We start from the raw sequence: 23,946 nt of genomic DNA, 5'->3' as shown, positions 1-23,946 counted from the left end.
CTTACTTTACCCCTAGTCCTAGATTGTTCACGTCCGACATTTCTGTTATGGGCCAAGACCGCTAGTAGAGTGCGATGTTTCATGCCCCGAAAGCTAAAATGCAAGCGCTTTGGCCTGTACTTTAGGCACATATTGTGGAACACCTCCAAATCTCCTGTGTGACAGAATTCTGTCAGTCCTCTCAAATCTCTTCATAGAGTTTTGTCGAAAACAATCTTCTCAATCGCTTTGTGTGTCGGCGAAGATGGAATCAACCACTTCTTCTTCTGTGCCTCCTCTGGGGACAAAGGGCCATGTTCACATTGATGGAAATGTTGATTTGCTGTCCAGCGGTGAACGTTGGTACAGTGGTGCATCAGTGACTGCCATTTTTCAAGTAGTATTTCCACTGACCCTTCACAAGTTTTTGAGCTCCACCAAAGATGGTTGGTGATAGAATGGGACCACTACAAAATACTTTCAAAACCTTTTTTTTTTCCTGCAGCCAAGATTTTCTTACTGATTGATTTAGCAAGATGCCATATGTCAAATTGATAATTAATATGTGGGAACTGCTCTCTCATTGTCTTGGCAATTGAAACGTGTCTGTCCGTGGCTATGAGGTTGATGTGCATTCCCCTTGATTGTAGATATTCCACTGATTTTATAAATCCTAGCTTCTCCATGGCCACTGACGATGTAAATTGTGTTACCTGCACGACCACCGAACTCAAAATTTTCTTACTATCCATGTCCTGAAAGTGGTAGGTGCAGTACTTGGCAGAAAATCCAGGGCTGTCGCACTGTCCATCGCCGGCTAGCCTGAATCGTTTGCCTTCGAATGTACTTGCAAGAGACAATTGTTCAATTTTCCAAGCATCACTAATGGCCGGAAACAGACAATCACGTTGGTATATGTGGTACAGCGCTTTAGAAATGAAATGGAGTCCCACAAACTGAAAGAAAGCCTTGAGCTTTCTAAAACTGGAGCCACTAAAAAGTGATGCAGCTGCACACAGTAGATTGCCTGCTGGCAGTTTCCCCAGCATCGGTTGTGCAGACCATGAGAACCTATGATTTAATCTACAGGCGGCATTTATTTTGACGTTAGTGCCTTTTATTTGACGAGTCACATTAATCAATGGCTTCCCACATACTTTCCCTCTAATGGAATGCACACATTTCAGCATACTTATAATTTCCATCAAACAACTGTTGAATACAATGTATTTGCTCTCTTTCATTAGACTGTCTTCCTGCGTCAACGTTGTTTCGGCCTGTGACGTTGTGGAGATTTCAACACATTGGAAAGTAATATCGCTGATATCAAGTTCTGATGCGTCTATGGATGCTGCGGCTGGTTCATTCTCTGTCATTTCGACATCTATTACTTCAACATTGATGGGAGAACACAACAATGTCGACAGGTTTTTGGGTGGCAAATTTTTGGCGGGTGTAGATTGTGTGAATTGATCTGCAACTACTTCAGAGCTATCTTCAATACATTCAATAACATCTTCTTGTGGTGGTGCGGTCGCACTGTAGCTATGGTCCAATGCAACTTTGCTGTAGTCTCCAAACACAGTTAATTCATGTTCTGGCCATTGGACATGAGCATCTCGAGCCTGAACACGCCTCGCCTCAATTAATAGTTCCTCCATAGTGTACATGGTCTGACAAGCAACATCTCTCATTCGCTTCACTGTCTGTGTATGTATAGTTCTGACACCCATGGGTAACTGGAGGAGAGATTGGAAAAGGGATGTTCAGTTTAAACACAAGATAAAGTGTAGTCCAATTGACTGGAAAAAAACATAAAATAGTCCCCAGCACAAACATTTTTTTTAAATTATGAACTGTTTGTAACTAACCTTTTTTTGGGTTTTTTTCTTTGCAACTTTTTTGACTCGACCTTCAACATCTGCACGCTGTAGCTCCGATTCGTTTCCGCATGTCCTCCCTTCCTCTTGCGCTGCAACGACTATATTTTCTGTATCCGCATATACGGCACGGAATGAGGCTCCATCATCTCCCTGAAACATAGTACTTTCATTACTATGTATCAAAATATTGTTAGCATAAAACACACGTGAGGACGAACACACGGGTACATCTCAATAGCCAAACACAATTTAAACCTTGTGTGCAACAATCAAACAACAAGTTTTCGACCAGTGATGATCTATTTCTATGGAGCTGTCAGTATGCATACCTCTGGCTCTGCATGGACTGCCATGAATGGTTGTATTGGAGAGGAGGCATCCGCATCTCCCTGAAACACAGTACTTGCATTAGTATGGTTTTCAATATTGGAAACATAACACACACTTGGGGTCGACGGCACAGGTACATATAAAGAGATAACCACAAATTATGCATTGTCTAAAACAATCAAGGAAAATATAAGTATGCAGATTTCATCGACTTATTTCTCTGATTCCTTTACATCTGCATCATCTAAATGGGATGTTGTGATTGTAGTGGAAGCTCCGTCGTCTCCCTGAAACACAATACTTGCATTATTATGGTTTTCAATATTGGAAACATAACACACACTTGGGGTCGAACGCACAGGTACATATAAAGAGATAACCACAAATGATGCATTGTCTAAAAGAATCAAGGAAAATCTAAATTTGATCACATTTCATCGACTTATTTCTCCGATTTATTTACATCTGCATCATCTAAATTGGATGTTGTGATTGTAGTGGAAGCTTCGTCGTCTCCCTGAAACACAGCACTTGCGCTAATAGGGAAGAAAGTATAGCAAATTGAATCACGTTATATGATCACGCATGATGGAGCTGTCCGTGTCCATACCTCTTGCTGCTGAAGTTTATCTATGGATGTTGCAAATGTAGTGCGCACTTCCGAAAGCTGTTGCGCCGATTCGTATACGCATGGTCCCGCTTCCACTTCCCCTGGAATTACTTGAATGTCAGGCTCTGCATCAAGTGCAGGGGTTGACGCTCCATCAACTGCCTGAAACATAGTACTTGCATTAGTGAGGATTACAATAGTGAAAACATAACACACACCTGGGGTCGACAGCACAGGTATATATCAACGGCTAACCACGAATGAAACATTGTGTAGAACAATCAAACGACAAGAATTCCAGCTCTGATGATGACGCTCGATGGAGCTGTCAGTATCCATACCTCCTGCTGGTGAAGAACATCTAGAAATGTTGTAGATGTGGCGGACGCTTCAGTATCTCCCTGAAAGACACTACTTGCATTAGAATGGATAACACTAATTATAACTGAAAACAAACACCAGTGGACGATAACTAAGGTGTAGATCAATTGGAAAGCACTAACCAAACATTCGGTAAAATAATTACACGATAGAATAAAACTATTACTTGACATGCATAAAACAAGTATGTAGCGGATTAGCCTAGTAAGATTACCTGATACACGCTAGAAGTGGTTGATAACTGCGACCACGTCAAGGATGTAGAATGTTCTTGCTTCAGATTCAAGGGATAGTCAAGAAGTTGTAAAGGTAAATTAATGATTGATAATGAAATGCCAATATTAAAAATAGCCATGTAAGGCGACAGAATACTTGAAAAATGCTCAATACAGCACAGTTCCCTGTTCCCGTATATATACATTGCATTTGTGGGTTATGAAATCGAAAAAGAATATATTGATAAATGTCATTACTCAAAAAACTATACACTCATATCAATATCGAAATTATTACAAGGGATAGAACACCTACAATATCAATTAATCCATTCGGCTACCTACACACTACCGCAAGGCCTAAAGCTAAATCCGGACACTTGACTCACCGGTGGCGGAATGTGGACGAATAGAGTGGGAATAGCGTTTTCGAGCAATTTCCCTGTCGTTCGCCGTTTATTCTTCTTTGTTACCCAAGATGTTGTGTACATGCCCAAGGAAAAGTGCCGGCTGCAGATGCGGTATCGATCACCCCTCTTGTCCTGTAAGACTTGTTGGACTCTACTTTCCAGCTCATCCAGTGGATATCCGCAATGTCTGACCCATTCTCTTATTCGATCAACAGTTTTCGGGAATACATGCATTGTAGTGCCTTCAGATTTTGCATGGGTCTTCGAAGGGCAACCGCTAATCGAACAGGCAGGCATTGTTGATAAATCTGAAAAGTAAATATAGACATTATTATACAATCTTCAAGAAAAAAGATTTGATACAAAAGTAAATGAATCATACAATGATCAATGCAAGGTTTGTTTTGGTCGCAAGAACTATACCTGTTCATTATGTGCGACTTAGTATTTGCATAAGTTGCAGAAATGTATAAATGATGTGACTAAAATCTGAACATGTGACTCGTCCCTTGGATGTTCTGTCTTGCACGAGAAGGAAAAATGCTTACATTATAGACTGGACCCCCGAAGGATGCAATTCGATGACAATAGACAGATGAAAATAAATAAATCTATTGATAGCATAGCAATGGAAACTCAAGTCAATAGCAATGAGACCAATGAACATAGCACTATTGTGTACTCTACTCGCAAATAGATAGAAATTTAAAAATCTGCGAAATATGACCAGGATACATGGCCTTACCTTGACCAACAAACAGTTGGATTCAGCAAGCAGAGCAGTATGTTGCAGGAGAATAGGTGGGTGGCCACAGGTAGCACACTGATCGGTCACAGAAGTTCACGGATAGCACGACGACAAGCAGATTAGCGTAGATCTCAATGGTTGCCAGGTAGCACGTTCAGGAGTTGACTTGCAAAGCACAAAGATGTTCTCATGAGACATATCAAGTGGTTTATAAAGTATTAGAAACAGGGGTGTGTTTGTGAATGAATGACGTATGTGTGTCGTGGTTTTAGGGGGGCGGCCTGCTTGAAGGGGAGGCCTGGCTGGAGACACGGGGTCTGAGGAGGCCATGTGAGTGATGGCCCCTTGGCGTGGGATACCTTTTGAAGTGTACATGCAGTTTGGCACCTTGGCCTTTCGCGCCTGTGACAGCTCCCCATGCCAGCGCTCATCCCCGGGTGCGAACCGCCTTTGATAGAGGGGGTGGGATGGATGGGCCTGGGGCGTGCAGATAAGGCACAGGAAGACTGCTGAATGGAGACACACTTATGTGGATTGCAGGGGGGCGGCATGCTTCAAGGGGAGGCCTGGCTGGAGACACGGGGTCTGAGGAGGCCATGTGAGCAATGGCCCCTTGGCATGGGATACCTTTTGAAGTGTACATGCAGTTTGGCACCTTGGCCTTTCGCGCCCCTGACACCCCCCCATGCCAGCGCTCATCCACTGGCGCGAACCGCCTTTGATAGTATATCGTTGCTTATCAATAACAAATGCCACATACCGGAGATTCTTGTGAGCACAGACCCACACTGGAACGCTCACCTGACTCCCACGGGGGCGCTGGCCTGGTTCGCGCTGCTGTGTCGTCGTCTAAGGTGATGCGCAGGGTTCGGAAGACGGACTGGACCGGGCCCCAGATCTGGCTTGTCTGACTCGCAGAAGTATCCTTCTGTAGGTGAGAATATGGGGTTAACTGTCTGCGGGGTAATACAATCGGCCTCCCACTTACCCCTCTCACCCTCCTCAAAACCCTTCTGTGCTTCCCCGTAGCGTCTCACCTTAGGGTCTGGAAGGACGAGCTCTCCATCCTGCTTCTGATGCAGGGGCGCGTTGGTATCCAGTTACGTCACTGGATTTTCGGATGGGTGAGAACCAAACTTGCTTGGCTTCCAGGTAAGTTTTCTATAAGTGGTTCCCCTTGTGTCCATGCATTAATGTTCTAATGCTAGTGTCTTTTTCCTCATAGGGGCCGGGGTACGGAATGCCTTGAACAGGCACCGACCCGAGGTGAGCGGTGAAATCCTTGTGGAAATCAGGTAAGTCTTTAAAGAGTGTTTTGGTAATGTCTTTTCATTCACTCATTAACGCTGATGTCTTTTTCCCCTTAGGGGCCGGGGTCCGAAAATGCCTGGATGCGGCGCGGACCCGAAATGAAAAGGGAATGACCCAACAGGTAAGTCTTGACATGGAGTTTTAGCTTCCCTTTTCCCTTCTTTCTCTCACCTTTGTTCTTGTCTTTTTCTCCCTAGGCGCGGGGGCGCGACTGCGAATCCGGATGGTCGCTGCAGAACATGGAGGCGCCCAGTAAAGGTGAGTAGAATGCGGCGCTGCAGCGATTGATGCGATGTGCTTTTAAAAATAAATGTCTTCCTTTTCAGGATTGTCGGCGAAATGTCTCTGGGATGCAGATTTAGCAGGTGAGGCCTTTTCCTTCTTCTGTTCTCTTGTTCCCTTCCTTTGCAGGTGATTCAGGATGCTGGCAGGTGTGGCAGAAGTCAAGATGCAGGAGCAGACACAGTGAGCGTCCAGCTGCTAGATGCAGAACAACGCGAAGCACGTGTGGCTGATCGGGTGTGGTTTAAATAGCCTTGGAAGAAGTTCCTAGAATGTGTCCTTCCTCCAATCAGGTATGTATCCTTCCCCGACCACGCCCGGGTGGTAAATGAGTCCCACAGGTAAAGTAGTTCCTTTCAGGCCTCAAGGAGGCCGGGGTTCTGCAGCATGGTCTGCATCAGGTAAGTGCACCCAAACACTTTCATAATGAGCCTGGCGCCATAGGCGCCAGGATGCTGTCCAAAGGGCCCCTATAAGGGGTTGCTGGGACCTTCCCCGGGGACTTGATGTCCGCTTTCGGGGACGCAGGGCCTGAGCCGGCTCCCCGGGAGCGGACATCGTGACACACACTTCAACCGGTGTATTATAGTGGTCAAGACCCTAAGGCCTGTGTAATCCAATGGTAATTGTTAGTATAGATATATGTGTGACTTTTATAGAGACATAACCTACTGAAAGACTTTGAACAAGTGTTATTTAGTGCATGCATTATCGAGAATATGTTATGTTAGCTTAGATAGTTAGTGACCACCCTGCTTCACAGCAACCAGACCTTCACCCATTCGGAGCACAGATGTCCGACGTCCATCCTTGAATGGAGACACACTTGATTCATTTAAAAAATCGAAACAACCGTTGTTAAAATATATGTGGTGTTTTATTTTGTATCTTATTTTCATGACACAAAAATACAAGACTTTAAAGATTATACAGGTCAGGTTGCAGCACAGTGAGAGAAAATCCCCTGTACTGACCGCTGTCACTCGGGAACGTTTCTCTAATGGCACGAACGGCACAGGCGGGTATCACTCTTCGAACGCGGTGTCCAAGCCTCCCGTGGAGCCACCATGTAAAGGAACGATAGGCCACCAGCCTGTACCACCTGTGAAAAGGAATGAAACAAACTGTTTTTAAATGACCAAGATAAGTTTAATAAACGTTTGTTGTCAATGACAATTCTTGTAAATAATGGCATTCTGCACGGACAAATGCTATCTAGACAATGCACACTATTGAACGTCTTACATGCGTTACAATGATATGTAGATGTAATTTTGGATATAGTAGAAGAACATGAAATAGGAGTGGCATGACAAGCAGAGTATACTTACTCGTTACTCTGATTACGAGGACGAACAGTTGCGCGAAGTTCGTGCATAAGCACCATCATTATTCTCAACACGGCCCGTGTGAGGCAGGCTGCCCTGAAGTCTGGTAGCTCGGTGATGCATGCCGGTGGTGGCCCGCCTTCTGAAATGTAGGCCAGGCGAGTTTTCTCGGCAGCAGCAGTTCTCCTCCTCGGTTGGCATTAGCTCGCACCGATTGCATGTGCACCAGGTGGAGACGCCGTCCATGCGACTAGGCCCAGGCTCTTCATCTGTTGATTCGTCCTGCCAACTGCCGTCCGAATCCCCATCGTTTTCGCGTGCTTCCCTTTCCAGTAGTTCCTCCTCGGTATACTCGGGCTCGTACATGTAGGGCATTAGTGTAGCCATTGTGTGGTAAACAAAGTAAAATAATTTACCGAGATGGTACAGGTGTTCACACGGGCTACAAGCGGCGAAGGTAGCTAACTAGAGCACAGAAACGAGTCACAAAATACTCTAAGTAACACAGAGAGAGGAATGGAATCGAAAATCTGCTGCTGTGTGTTGTGAAACGGTCTGTTTATACTTCTTGAGGAAAGAGGCGTCCTGCCATTTCCATGGCGACACGTCATTAGCTGAAGTGCAGCGAATGTTGACACAAGACGTGCTTTGGCGTTGGGAAATGGGCGGTATGAGTCTGCTGATGACAGGCTCAGGGGCGGGGGAATTGATTTAGTGCCGCAGAAGCAGGTCAGCCAGGGCGATGCGGCAAGTGATAGGATTATCACAAAATGGCGGCTCCCTGGTACCTGTTTTCGCGTGCGTTTAATGGACGAAAACTCGGGTAAGGTCCATAGGAAAGTTTTCTAAAATTGAGCCACTTGGGCTTAAAAAAACATGGCCGACCCGTAGGGACAATACAAATTTTTACTAGACCATGCCTTTAATGTTCAGAAATCAAATATTATGAATTTCACTCCAGGTGTAAAGAAAAGATTATCTAGGAGACAGTGGAAAATTGGTGGCTCGCCATTAATTGTGATGTCTGAACACAGGTACCTTGGTGTCCTTATAACGGCTACCTGGGGGGACCAGGCCTATAGAAGGAGCCTAAGAACTAAGACGGAAACTGCGGCTTACCAAGCTTTGATTATACGTAGAAGGTATGGTACGTACTCGTGTCTACCGCTTTTAATCTTCTATAAGCAAAAGGTGGTGCCGACCCTCACTTTTGGAGTAGAGGGGAAGTGTTTCGGGGATAATAAACATTGGAATAAATTGGAGGGAGTTTTCTGGAAGAAGGTCCTAGGAGTCCCTAGCTCCACCCCGATTCAGATTTTGCACTATGAGTTGGGGCTACTTCCCCTAAAGGCTATTGTCAAATGGAAGACTTTGCTGCTTCGAGGAAAATATTCCTTGGCCCACAAGATTCGTTGTTAAGCCTTTGGTATATGGCAGTAAAAGCTCCCCGACCCACATTTTTGGCTGAATGGAGAACTAAATGTTTTGGGTGGCTGGAGGAAGCGGGTTCATCATGGGAAGCCTTGCTAAATAATCCCTTCCTCTGTAAAACTAAAGATCTGGAACTAGGATTGGTGTAAAAGAATAGAGTGCCAGAACTACAAACACTTTGGGAGTTATTAATTTGACCTTGGAGCTTGGAAGGTCCTCCTTTTCCATGTGCGTGAAACCGGTCAGAGTTTTTGAGGTTTTGCTTAAACCTGTGGGGCACAAGGGACGTTTTGCCACTTTGAAACCGAGAGTGTTTAACCACGAAGGTCTGTTGCTTCTGTAGACTTGAAATTTGATCCCTGAGACATTCATTAACAGGATGGGATCAGTTGAAGAATCCAAGAAATGTATTTTTGAAAAAAAAAAAAAGTGATTTTATTGATCTCTCCCCTGATAGAATCTGGGCAATGATTTTTAGCGAGGATCATGTGACCTTGATTTTAGATACTTTAAGATTTTTACATTTTATAGGCATATATTTGTGAGAAATACCTTGACTCTTTGTTGTCATTGATCCAAGCAACCGTTTTCCTTTTCTCTGCCTTTTTAATGATTGTACGGGGCCCTGTGTTTTCTTTTGATGCTGTAATGTAATGATTGTTTGGTGTAAAGGTTTGTATGTAACCATAAACAATAAATAAAAAAGACAAAAGGGAAACGCTGATTAATCTCATGACGAAACACATGAAGAGTAAACCTAATAACTTGGTCCTTGGGGATTTGGCTAACACGTCATTGGCGCTTTTGAAACTGTTAGAACTTGAAATCCCCACTGTAGAAGATATTGGTGCCTTTTATAAATCACACAAGGTAAAGGCATTCAAATGAGACGGAGTGCTGAATATAGAAGCCACAGCCAACAAAAAAAGGATATGCTGAAAACATGACACAGGCACACTTAGCTGGAGTACCAAGACCCTACCTCTGATGTCCTAAGCTTTGGTGCTTTGTTGTATACTTACGACAAACATACTACCTGTATTTGAATATACAAGTCTGTGGGCTGAAATTGCATGCAAATCGCGCACCCGACGTCTGTGCACCTGTCACATAGAAACTTCAAGACACATCTTGACAAGTTGCATGGAACTTTGCAGTTTTTATTGGAAAGGATTCAGTGAATTGTGACAGTGAGACCAGCATACAGTCGGACCAATTTTGTTCTACAATCTTTGGCCGAATCTCTTGTGATTACAGCAACAGCTTATCATATTTGGGAGCAGGTACTACCTAAAATGCGTGAAAATAGAGGTAAGACATGTATAATGGAATCCGGCAGTGATTCGTGAGACAGTACTAACCTTGATAAACTAACTGTATTACGAGGATATGTAATTGACGTTCTAACTTTGAAATTTTTGATTTTGTAATGTGAATATTTGTGTTTGTATGTATTCAGTGTTTTTAAGTGTAAACTGCTTTTGTCATCCCTCAAACAGGAGCCAGGTAGTGTTTTAATAAATTGTGCGTATTCTTAGTTTGATTGAAAGTCCTATATTTGGAGAATTTTGGTTGGACCTTTTTTATTTTGGCTTCTTAGAACTAAAGCTGTTTGGGTTGCTACTGTTATCAGCTCACATCCCTTTCTGAATAGCATAGCCTACCCGAGGCCCACGTTACCAAAAGAGGCAAAGGGGATTTATCGTTCAGGTTGTGCCTTGTTCACCTTTAGGATTGGGATCACTGTTGGTTTAGTATAATTGTGGGGCTGAGTAGGCGTTTGTCATTTCTCATCCCAGTACTTCTGCACAGGGCAGCAGTCATTTGTCACACTGGTGTTGAAAAATGTAAGGACTGTGGAGAGGAGGTCTAGGTTGGATGATGCGTGATGGTAATTACCAGTAAGACTCTAGGGCATAACCTTTCTTACTATTTAAGAGTGTAAAATGTATGTTTCTTTTGGCTCAGCATTGTGTTAGTATTTTGTGGGTTCACATTTTGAAAAGGTTTGCTTTCATGGACAGTTTTCTCTGGCCTGCCGATACGCAGGCATACGCCTGTACTGTAAGCCATTGATGAATTGTAAAGCATGACCTCATCAAGTTCAGTTCAGCTTTTGTCTTTAATTCCTTTACATGTAACTTTGGTATTTCTTTTTAAGGAAAAACAAGAAGGAAAGGCCTCCACCACCCCTAAAGCTGAGGAGGAAGTGCCACTTTCGCAAAGAGACCAGAAACTGGCTGTGCAGGTATCCTCATACAATGTAAGTAAGACAAACAAGATTGTCTTTGGAACTCCACCTACTGGTCTTTATGGTACTAGACAGCATTGCACAGAAATGGTGTACTAGCAACTTTTTATCCCTGGAAAAAACGCAAATATACCCAACAAATTAAATTGCAAATACAAATCCTCCAAAGAAAAGGAAACAATGTACACTTATAATGTTTCCCTCTTTGCATGGACCAACATAGCTCCAAGGATGTGTTCAGTTCAGTGGTACCAACAGAGCAGTGCTTCCTATATTAGTCATTTTATTCCCAACCTCAAAAAATAGCAAATCAAATACTCTCACTTTAAAGTCATGTCTGGAGCCCTGACATTAGGTCTCTACTTCACTGCATTCGTTTAAGGAATGTTTTTTCTGCAGCTTCAGTTCTCCATGGTAGCACATTTGAGCCTAGCAAGGCAAATGCTCTGCACGAACTAGGTGCATTTCCACTCTGTATAATTTATTGCTCATCCTACATTTTTTTGCATAATGAATACAAGTTGTTCAATCTGAATATTATTTACTGGGGCAATATCGTGCGGATGCAGGCGACTGTGGAAATTGATGCTGAAATATGCAAAAAGTAAAGCTGTGCACAAACAGGAATAGCTTGCCTGTGTTTTACCATAATTAAGAATTTAAAAACAAGTCAATCCATCTTCATGAAAAGGGCTAGTGCTTATCTCACAGTACTGTTTTTGCAAAGGAACATAGTTGCTCAGATTTAGTATGTGCACCCCTTAGTTACATTGCAGAAGACTGGTCTGGCTTTGATTTCATTAATATTTCCATTAACTGCAAAGATCTGCATTTTTAAAATTGTATTGCACTTTTACAAAATACATAAATTTGGGCAACAATAAAAAAAGTTAATATTGTGACCTTTTTTTTAGTAACCATAAAGTTGATGTTTATTCCCTTAACTATGCAATAAACCCAGAAACGTTGATTTTGTTTGCTCAGGTGATCCTATTATCTGACTTTGCCACAAGACTAGGCATGACAATTGAACAGTAAGATTTATTTTTTACATTCAGAGATAATGGAATGAAAATAGTGTATCAAAAATCAAATGGTACAAAATCTAATCAAATGCACAATTACTACAAATCATCAATGATTTAAGTTAGCATAGCAGTTTCGGTAACATTGTTTTGTTTCCAGTTCTGTGGACAACATCTTGGATGATTGCATATACTAAGCATACACAGTAAACTATGAACTCCTGAACCGAGGATCATCTCATTTTGGTTTTTCATTTTGGATGTATGAAATGCAGAATAAGGACACAATCCTTGGATGATTTTGCTGTCTATTGAAAGATTGTGTTCTTGGTAAGGTGCATTTGCTCCCAAATCTCTTTGTTGAATCTGAATATCCCTATTCCAGTGGCATCTTTGAGGCTTGTGTGTTTGGTTGGGCCCTTCGCTATGATGTATGGCATTTGTGTGATAGAACCAAGGTTAATCCATAGCCTGCTGTCCTGATTTTGTTCTGAAATTGGACCATGTGATACTGTACACAGATTGTATTTAAATGTTTATCAGGAAATGCAAACCACACCCTCTTAGGTTTTGGAGCGTTGACAAGAATTCAAAGCACCAAACCTCAAATATAAATGAATACAGTACAATGTACCCTTTGCAGCAAAATGCACCCTGCATTTTTCGGGATCCAATTCCCACATATTTATTTATTTTTCCACATTGTTGATACATCAAACCGAAATCTAACAAATTAACTTCAGTCTCTCCTAGGTATGGTGCTAGCCTCCACCCTCACTGCCCATTTGTAAGGTTTTAGCCATCCCCAGCATGCACGTGGTATATGTTCAGTAAGTCTGGGCAAGAGGGCTACTGACATTCAGTGATGTAACCTGCTGTATCCAAGCTTACATAGACTTGTACGTACTTCATAACAGAGCATGTTATGCATGTTGTGGCCGACCAACAACACACTATATACTTAGTATAAATTTCAAATTGACTGTCAATGTTATGAGTTTGGAAAAAAGCAAAGAAAAACTTTCAATGAAATAGCAGATTAAACCATTCCCTTGGACCACTCCACTCTGTTCAGCCACTTGGCTCTGTTGGCCTTCCAAGAGATCAGGGACATTCAGCTTCCATGACCACCTCAGCTCTCATAGGCCACTCCACTTCCTTGGCCATGGCATAGCTCCTGACGCATTCATGTCTCTTAGGCCCACTCAGCTCTCAGTTTTGTGCTCTGTGGCTTCTTCTGTCAGCCTGCATGTTCCTCATCTGCCGGTTCCCATCAACTGCCACTTTTTCACTGGCTTATTTGAGCCTTTTGTCCATGTTTCTGTAGTCCTAATTTTCCAATAAATAATTTTATTGGTTAAGCTTCCTTGAGTCTCGTTTCAGTTGTTCCCATTGCTTTACCAATTTGATTTAACAGTAGTTCACAAGTGTGCTCTCTACATGGTCTTTGGCTTCAGATTGCCCAGCAGCCATACATACTCATCTACGCACTGGCTCATGCTCCAGCCTCCACCCTCTTGCCAGACTCCTGCAGAACCCACAAGGGTAGTTGTATGTGGAAGCGTTGCCTGCAAAGTATTAGCAATGTTATCAGCTCGTGTCCAGCGGCACTAACTGATCACTTTGTTTTCCGGTTTGTTGCTCTCACTTGAGCCTTGTTTTCACTTCTTTGGTGAAGACCAGGATCAATGCCATTACTCTCACAAATGGATTACAGTGTGGATGAGTGTATTGCTCGCCCAGAGTACACGGACAGTCATTAATCACCAGCGCAATTGCAGAGCCAATACTTTGAACGCAGGTAGACGACGCAATGACTTACAACCACACGCACGCTTAGAAAATAATGAGCACTTATACAGCTATTTATTCAAGGCTTGGAAGCAACAAGTGATAACACAGAAATAAATCACAAAGAATTCAAAAGAAAATACATCACCGTGGGCGTAACTGAATCCCTCATCTCGCCAGAAGCGGCTGGAAGACCCCGGTAACAGCCAGGCCGAGAGCACAACAGCCCACAGGTATGCCGGACAAAGGCGTCCCCCTTCCGACTGTGGTCTTTGTACTTGTCCCGTCTGACCGTTGAGGGGTTCAGCATATATGCACTCCTCAAAAAGGGGTGGTAATTTCTCGAACCTTCTGGCAATGCACTTGCGCATTTATGGGTAACCGTTGGTTGCCAGCTGGGTCAACCGACAGTAACCTCAAGGAGCAAAGCGCTTCCCTCTCCTAAGAACAAACGCCACGCAAAACAGTCCCATAACTCATAACAAGACCTAACAAAACCAGCTTTCCCAGCAGAATGTCCTTGACTGCATACCAGGTTTGGAAAGCATGTTTTCTTCAGCAAAGTAAATTCAGCTCTCAGCAAAGTAAGTACAGCTTTTCAATGAGGCATGGATTAAATATCCATTATGGCGCTGAGTGCCCCCAGAATACACTGCGCACCAGCGCCATGTTTTAGCTCAAGCATAACAATTCCACCCTTGGATATTTATCTTCCATAGCCCAGTGGCAGTTGAGCCGGTCTCTGAAACCGACGAAATATTAAAACCAAGTTGTGAATGCATTGAATACAACAACAACAAGCTATTATAATAGCTAATATAATGCAAATACAAGCAAAAGCGTAACGCAGTGTGCACCCAATATAAGGAATCCATGAAAATAACCAATCCCACCAATTCCCAGTATGATCTTGGGACACTTGAGAAATTAGATCCCTCAAACCTCGAATATGACTTTCAATGGATCGTGAATGGTCACTTAGATTGAAACAACACATACCTTCAACTGCGTTACAACCTAAATTATGCTTTAGCAATAGATAATCAACAGCAGCCCTGTTTTGCAAAGTTGCTTTTCTAATAACTTTGCTATCAAGGAGTAGCTCTTCTAATGCTTGAGAAGTATGATTGAGTCCTTTGACTACTAAACATGCTAATTTGATCAAAGATTTGTAACGGCCAGCAGCTAAACCCCAAACTCCCACTAATGAAAGGGTTAATGCTAGTTAATGCTAGTTAATGCTAGAACCTCCGCTTCTGATAGCAAATACACATGTGAATCACAATCGGGGGATACACCCACAGACTCAAAAGTTGACCTTTTGCCTCGAGATATCGCTGGGTGTAAAGGGAACATCATTGGTCCTAATAGAGTTAAGGCACATGGACCTCCGGAAATGTTAGCTGGAATATAAGTGTATGTGATGTTACCACATGAAAAGAGCCATCCGGTGGGAAGTTTCACATGATTCAGATGACTGGCAGCTATCACTGTATGATTACAAGACATAGTGTTATTCACGCTGGTACATATGCGTGGAACTCGTGAACACAATCATTTCTCGAACACAGTTTGATTTTGCTGTTTGGTTAAATTGAGCTGTTGGCATTTGCCAATTTCTTTTGCATTGCATGTCATAAGGTAACACACATCTCCTTGAGTTGTAATAGTGTGGGGGCCATTATTCCATATCTATGACGGGTAATGTCCACAGCTATGCTGCTTTGGAAAATCTTTGGCTCCTGCGTCGATGACGTCGATGCACCGTCCCCGAGGACCTCGGCCGACGTCACCCTATGTGATAAGTAGGACGCACGACGCCCATAGCCTCAGTTCCGTTTTTTCCGGGATCGTGTTCGCTTCGTGAATTTTGGTACGCCTCGACTCGTTGGAGTTTGCTGTTTTCTATTCTCGGTTCGTTGAACCTGTTCGGTTTGTTGTGAAGGCCTGCTCGTGGCAATGTCTTTCTCATCTTCAACCCTGTGTCCGGGCTTCAAGAACTGCGGGGACTGTGGGTCCAAGATGTCGGTCACGGACTCGCACAACGCCTGCCCCTCTGGTGCCTCGGGGAGGCGCACGATACGGACGACTGTGTCGACTGCCAGTCGCTCACGGCAAAGGCCTTGCGGGAACGCAAGAAGAAGCTGTCGGTAGGCCGGGTGTCTAAGCCCCGGAAGTCGAGGTCTGCGGGGCTTTCGACGGATGACTCGAGGGGCGACTCTGCACGTCATCGTCGGAAGTCCGGTGGGTCTCCTTCCAGGAGTCGGTCTCGCTACTCCTCCGCCTCTTCGAGGCATTCCCGGAAGCGCCGGCATAGGTCGCCTTCCCCGTCCTCTTCCGAGGACTCCGCCCGTCGGCGGGTCGCTTATCCCTCCATGCAAGCGACACCGGAGAATGGGCTTCCTTCGGGAAGCAGATGCTAGCGATTCTTGAATCGTAGGGCACCGGTCCGTCCGCGCCTCCGAGTGGGGTCGGTCGGCACCGGTCGAGAGACACCGCTCGTACGCCTTCGGGCTCGGTTGGTCGGCACGGCTCGCGGGAGAGGTCCTGCTTGGACAAGGGTAGCCGTTCTCGCCATGCCCGTGCCAGGTCCCGGTCCTCGACGCGCTCGAGACCGTGTGATCCTGTGCCGTCTTCAAAGAAGACGTCGACACCTGTGGTGCCGAGGTCGTCGACGATTTCGCTCGGAGCTCCGGCTTCGAGGACTGTGTCGCCGCCGCCGATGATGATGGCGGCGCTGCAGCTGTCGACGCCGATTCGCTGGACGCCTTTTCTGCCGGCGCCGACCTTTCTGTCGAAGCCGGCGCCGACTCGTTCGGCGTCTTCGGCGCCTTTGGAGGCGGTGGTGTCGGAGGGGCCCCATGGCACGGGGTTTTCCCCTAGAAAGGCTATGGCTAAGGTCCGGCACTGCTTTGGTCCACAGAGGTCTTCCTCTCCCTGCCTGGAGTACATTTCAGAGGGTGATGAAGGCGCTGATGGCGGCCTGGTTACGGTTCCAGATGACCTTATCTCGGGCCATAACCAGTTTGATGACCTGAGGCAGTCGCTGCATGATGCCAGTGGACTGGACACCTCTCCGGAGGTGGAGTTATGTCAGCCGGAGCCTGGCACTCATGCGATTCTTCATATCGGCGCCTTATGTCTCAGGTTACCGAGTACTTGGGTTGGTCAGCTCCCCTAGGGGAGTTCGTTCAGGATTATCTCACGGACATCCTTGATCTCGGTCCACCCACTGACCCGGTTTTACCTTTTCATATGGCTCTGCAGAGAAGGGTGGCAGCGGCTTGGACTGCTCCGGAGAGTCTTCCGGCAGTGGGCAAGTCTTTGTCGCGAAAATACCATCCAGCCAGTAGCGACCCCTGCTACTTGTCTAGGCACCCCACCCGGAGAGTTTGGTGGTGCAGGCGGCTACGGCCCCGGCAAAGCAGGCGTCGTATCCTACCATCCCTCCAGATAGGGACGACGAACGTTTTGACGGCTGGGCGAAGAACATGTTTTCTTCGGGGGGGTATGGCGCTTCAGGCGGCCAACTCCATATGTGCCTTGTCTCGTTTCACACACACTCTGTGCAACTGTGTTGCATTAGCGGCTGATCATATTCCCGAAGGGGACGAACGGGATGGTTTCCTTGCTATGGTTCAGGATGGCAAGGATGCTATGTGTGAGGCCGTTCAGTCGGGTTTGGACTTGGCGGATTGAGCCAGCCGGTCCATGGTGGCGAGCACCGTAATGCGCAGGTTTGCGTGGGTGCGGAAGTCTGGGTTCGTTCCTGATGTGCAGTCCCGGCTCCTCAACATGCCTTTTGACGGTGAACGCCTTTTTGGCAGCAAGGCTGACGAGAGCCTTGAGAGGTTGCAGACCTCCAAAGCTGCAGCGAAGTCATTGGGCGCTGCAGTTCGCCAACCTCCTCCTTTTCGTCCTAGGGGACAGCAATGGAGGGGTTATTCCTTTTGCTATTACTCGTCCTTCAGTAAAGCGAGGGGAGCTAGCAGTCAAAGAGGCCATCGTAAGAGGGCCAGAGGTGGAAACAAAGGTACTCAAGGTGCCAAGGCCGCTCGGGCAGTTGCCTCTTTGCCCGCAGGCAACGCCGCAGCCGCTACCACTCAGTCATGAGGCCAGGTCCCATGGTTCGCCAGTTGGGGGAAGGCTGGCGCAGCATCTTGTAGAGTGGCAAGCCATTACTTCGGATGTGTGGGTTCTGGAGATCATAACCTACGGCTACTGTCTTCCTTTTCGGCAGAGGCCTCACGACAATCCACCAGGGAGCCTCTCTTTGAAGAGTCCGGATCCGCTCCTTGCGCAGGAAATTCAAGCCCTGCTGGAGAAAGGCGCCATAGAATTGGTGCCTGTAGCGGAGAGGAACAAGGGATGGTAATCCCCTTATTTTTTGATATCGAAGAAAGACGGGGGATTGAGACCCATCATGGACTTGCGCGGTTTGAACAAACTCCTTAGGAAGGACAAGTTCAAGATGGTGACTCTTTCTCAAGTCCTCCAGGCCCTTCAACTTCAGTGTCTGTTCAGGTTGGTGTCTCTCGACTTCAAGGATGCTTGCTTCCATGTGCCGATCCATCCCAAGCACAAGAAGTACCTGAGGTTCGCGGTTGGCGACTCGCACTTTCAGTTTCGGGTCCTACCGTTCGGATCGACCTCCGCCCCGAGAGTTTTCACCAAGCTCATGGTGGTGGTGGCGGCAGCGCATCTCAAGAAAGGGGGGGATTCACGTCTACCCCTACCTGGACGATTAGTTGATCAGGGGGAGCTCTCCCGAGCAAGTCCTGGATCATCTGTCCGTCACCTGCCACTCCCTTTACAGGCTGGGCTTCTCCCTCAATTTAAAGAAGTCCCATTTGACACCAACGCAGCGGCTCCAGTACATCGGAGCAGTGCTAGACACGTCCCTGGGGCAGTGTTTTCCTCCTCAGGTGAGGGCTCTTAACATTCAGCAGATGGTGCACAAGTTTCAGTTTGGCCAGAATCTCCCAGCGTCCGAGTTCTTGAGACTGCTCGGCCTCATGGCATCCTGCAGTCTTCTGATGCCAGAGGCTTGTCTGCGGATGAGATCTTTGCAATGGGCACTCAAGCTCCAGTGGTCTCAGTCCTCCGGCAGGCTGTCGGACCCTGTTCAGGTGCCGCCCTCGGTGGCCCGGGACCTTCTGTGGTGGGCCGTCGAGGGCAATCTGATGAAGTGAGCCCCATTTTGGCTGCTCTGGCCGGAGGTGATGATCGTGACGGACACATCCCTCACGGGATGGGGAGCTCATGCCAAAGAGTTGACAGTCAGCGGTCGTTGGTCTCCGTCGGAGTCCAGACTCCATATCAATCTGTTGGAGCTGAGGGCCGTCAGGCTAGCCCTGGTGGCTTTTCTGCCGACTGTGCGCGGAAAGAGTGTCCTGATTCTAACGGACAACACGGTGGCCATGCACTACCTCAACAAAAAGGGGGGGCAGGGTCACTTCCGCTATGCAGGGAGGCGATGCAGCTCGAATTCTGGGCCATCCAGCAGGAAGTTTCGATCTCGACTGTTCATCTGGCCGGAGACGACAACGAGACGGCAGACACCCTGAGCAGACAGAGTTCGATCTCTCACAAGTGGGAACTGGCTCAGGAGATTCTCCTGGAGATCTTTGCCCTTTGGGGGACCCCTCAAGTGGATCTCTTCGCCTCCAGTGTCAACCGGAAGTGCGAAAGGTTTTGCTCGCAGGAATTTCCTCCAGAAGGAGCCTTAGGAGACACGTTCGTGGTGGAGTGGTCATTCCCACTGCTGTACGCGTTTCCTCCAGTCCCCGTCATCCCGCAAGTGCTGCAGAGGTTACGGAGGTTCGGTTCCCGGATGATCCTCATTGCTCCGGCGTGGGCCCGGAGGACGTGGTACCCGGACCTTCTAGACTTGTCCATCTGCCCTCCACGTCGTCTTCCCTACCGATCTGCTCTCACGGGAGGGGGTCAGGTTCTCCATCCAGAGGTCAGATCCCTCAATCTTCACGCTTGGAATCCGAAAGGTTGAGGTATAAGGATTGGGACCTCCCTGAAGACGTAATGGAGGGGTTGTTCTCGGCCAGCAACTAAGTCTCTGTACCGTTGCCGTTGGAGAAAGTTCTGCGACTGGTGCAGAGTTCAGAATGTGGATCCTTTTGAATGTGACATTCCCATGGTTCTGTCTTTTTTGCTTTCTTTGGCCCACAGGGGCTTGCAAGTGGGGACCATTAAAGGTTACCTGGCGGCGCTGTCCATATTTAAGCGCTCGTCTGAAGAGTGTTCCTATTTTAAGATTCCTTTAATTTCGCAGTTTTTGAAAGGGCTCACTAATGTGTTCCCTCCGTCACCTTTTCTGGTGCCAGGTTGGGATTTGAACCTTGTTAAGTTTCTTTTGGGTGCTCCGTTTGAGCCTTTACATTCTTGCCCTTTGAGGTTAACTCTGAAAACTGTGTTTTTGGTTGCGGTTACTTCCGCTCGCAGAGTGAGTGAGTTACAGGCACTTTTAGTTAAGCCACCCTTCACTGTGTTTCACAAGGACAGGGTTGTCCTTAGAGTTCGTCCTTCTTTTCTTCCGGAGGTGGTTTTGGAATTTCATTTGAGCCAGAAGTTTGTTCTTCCGGCGTTCTATCCTCCTCCACATCCTGGTAAGGAAGAGGAGAGGCTCCATAGGCTTGATCCTCGGAGAGCGTTGAGCTTTTATATTTCGCGCATGTCCCAGGTCAGAGTGGACGATCAACTTTTAATTGGTTACGCTGGAAAGCGTTTGGGACAAGCTGTGACGAAACAGACTTTGTCTCGTTGGATTATTTTAGCTGTCTCTGAGTGTTACCGCTTGGCGGGTAAGGACCCTCCGGCTGGCTTGCGGGCCCATTCTACCAGAGGAGTGGCTGCGTCTACTGCCCTGCAGAGGGGAGTTCCTATTCGTCACATCTGTGATGCAGCCACCTGGGCTTCAGTACATACTTTTGTACGTCACTATTCCCTCGATTCCATCAGAGGGCAAGATCTGGCCTTTTGCAAGGCAGTTCTCTATTCCGCAATTTGATTGGGCATGCTAAATTTGTATTCTAAACTCTTTCCCACCTCCTTGCTTGGTACTGCTTTGGGAGTCTGTCATAGATATGTAATACGTGAGAGGACCCAATCCCCTCGAAGAACAAGTTACTTTCTTACCTGGTAACGTTCTTTCGATGGGATGGTCCGACGACGTATTCCATATCGCTCCCTCCCTGCCTTCCCTGCTGCAGAATTTCTTTTGCGAATGCAGCTTGCGTTCCGCAAGGCCTTGTGTGTCTGACTGGCAGAAATCTGGTGGCACACGTTCTGGGAAAAAACTATAACTGACGCTATGGGCGTTGTGCGTCCTACTTATCACATCGGGTGACGTGGGCCGTCGGAGGAGGTCCTCGGGGATGGCGCATCGACGCAGACGCCAAAGATTTTCCAAAGCAGCACAACTGTGGACATAACCTGTCATAGATATGGAATACGTCGTCGGACCATCCCATCGAAAGAACGTTACCAGGTAAGAAAGTAACTTGTTCATCTGTTTTTTTTTCCCGCCCCCCTTTTTCTCCTCCGTCTTTTGTTTTTTAATTGGGTATCAACTCGTTGATATTGCAGCGGGAATATTCTGGACCATGCATCATCAATGTTGTTCATGGTGACATGTGTGTATTCTGTAGTGGTTTCTGGTGCCGTTTGTGTGTGTGCATGCTTGTATTTCTGGAGTTAGTCAACCAATAGTAATCGTCATTTACATTCCATCCAAGCTCTATTTCCTTGGCCATAGTATTACTCAACAATGGAATAGCAGTTTTGTTCACATGCAATTGTTCATAGGGTGGCGTTGCATTTATGCTATTTGATTCAACGTTATAAGTGTCCTTCAAAATGGTTGTTACTCCAGTCCATATTAGTTTAGGCCCTGGTTTTGTCATATTAGCCCCGCTCCCCCCTTTGTTCATTTCATTTGCCACAAATAAAACAACGTTATACTAAATAAAATAAAACCTCATTATTGCAAATAGTATGGCAGCATATTTTATAATGCATTCTACATTGCTCAGTCTACTGGCCCTAGTGGCATCCCTATTTCTATCTAACATTTCAGCCTGCTCAGCCGTTTCATCGCATTGGCTCATGTTGAACCTATGTGGGCGAGACAAATTCGTTAAGTCATCATGAAAAGAAATATATTTGCAATTGTTCATTCTTTTTCATCTTTTTGCTCAATTAGGCATTTAACAATTTCTTTCCATTTATCATGAAAACAGTGAAGAAAAATAGAAAAAAGAACTCGATTCATATGAGATTTAAAAAGAAAAAATAGCGAGAGAAAGACAGAATATATAAAAAACATTTTGCTTTTTCACTATTCTTTCCCTGTCTTAGTTGCAGTTTTCATCGTTTCAGACCGTGTTAGCGATGCCATCCACACAGTCTGTTTCATTTTGGGGGAGTGCGACACCGCGCGCCCTTCTCACGTCCGAGAGGTGCACCCAGTATTTCAGTCCCTTCACTTTAACTGCAGTTGTGGTGCTGTACACCACTGTGTATGGACCATGAGATCTTGGTGAATTCCACCTTCTTACAAAACTTCTAACATAGAGGTGTTCCCCTGGCATTAAAGGCCCCTCCGGGCTATCTGCTGCAGGCATGGAGGTGTCTGTTGCTACATCTTCAGTAAATGGCGGAGCAATTTGTTTTGCTATGCTGCATACTGCGCGCGTTAGCTGTGCTAGGTATTCCTTAAACTCTTCCCCCAACACTGTGGCAGCCCTGTGTGCATCAGACGCCCTCCTAACAGGAGAGAGCGGCGTGTGCATTCTTCTCCCCATCACGATTTCGTGCGGGCTCAAATGGTGATCCTTACATGGTTGATTTCTGAGTTGGAACAGTGCTAGGGGCAGACAATATACCCAATTGTTTTTCAACGTGCTGCATAATTTCGATAAATAGCTTTTGAGCAGCCCGTTGATCCTCTCTACAACGCCATTGGATGATAAATCGAACATAGTTTGTTTCACCCCCAGAAGGGAGGTTACTTCTTTGAAGAGATCATTCACAAAGGTTGTGCCGTTGTCTGAACGGATCACGTCACAGATTCCCCACCGCGAGAATACTTCTCGCACAAGGAACTTGGCAGCACATTTTGCATCTGGATGGGGACAGGGGCCCGCTTCCACCCACCGCGAAAAAGGTCATACCACCACAATCAAGTATCTCGCTCCATTACATCTTTCTCCCATATCGGCGTAGTCGATATTTAGTTCTCTGAATGGACCTGTAGGGCGTGGCAAAGTGCCACACAGAGTTCGTAATGTCATTCCTGAATTGTAAGTTTGGCATGTAGTACATTCAATCACAAATTTAGACAATTATTCGTGCAGATTGGGAACAAACCAATCCTCCTGAATGTCTGAGGCGATGTGTTGTTTTGCAACGTGAGCTGGGAAATACAGTTGTTGGAATGCTACTTCTAATAATTCTACAGGCATCAGTACCTTGCCTGTCGTTTCCTGTCTCCAAATGAGATCTGTGGCTGATTGGTCATCCTCGTTTGCCCCACATTTCCTGCTCTTCCGGTGGGGCCCTTCTCTGGAGTTCTATCAATTGTGTTATGGGCGTGTTACTGCATGCTTCTGCTGGTTGTTCTGCTGTGGCTGTTTTTACAACGTACTCTGATGTTGGTGTCTTATTGAAGTACGAGGCTTCCTTCGCTGCTGTGTCTGCTGCCGCGTTCCCCAATGAGACAGCGTCTGTTTTATTGGTATGGGCTTGGTATTTAACCACTGCCACTACCGATGGCTCTGCTAAAGCTTCTATTAGTTCATTTAGCAATGTGGCATGTTGTACGGGGGACCCGTCTGCTCTTCTAAACCCTCTCCTTCGCCAGCGTGATAGCCCTGAGGGAAATGTGGTGGTGGCGTAAGCTGAGTCTGAATATATTGTTACGGCACAATCTTTGGCTGTTTGCAATGCACTGATTA

At 46.1% G+C, this 23,946-nt stretch overlaps 1 protein-coding gene across 1 annotated transcript in view; it reads left to right on the top strand.

Moving 5' to 3' along the window:
- Positions 1-23,946, top strand: part of GPALPP1 (GPALPP motifs containing 1) — a 336,780-nt gene that overhangs the window by 259,002 nt on the left and 53,832 nt on the right. Inside the window, exon 7 of the mRNA XM_069640253.1 lies at positions 11,070-11,171. Within this exon, the coding sequence (XP_069496354.1) occupies positions 11,070-11,171 (102 nt within the window). The remainder of the gene's footprint in view (positions 1-11,069; positions 11,172-23,946) is intronic.

Source organism: Ambystoma mexicanum, chromosome 7q, assembly GCF_040938575.1.
Source record: "Ambystoma mexicanum isolate Mex_15411 chromosome 7q, UKY_AmexF1_1, whole genome shotgun sequence".
Taxonomy (NCBI): domain Eukaryota; kingdom Metazoa; phylum Chordata; class Amphibia; order Caudata; family Ambystomatidae; genus Ambystoma; species Ambystoma mexicanum.
This window is presented reverse-complemented; position numbering and strand designations above follow the sequence as displayed.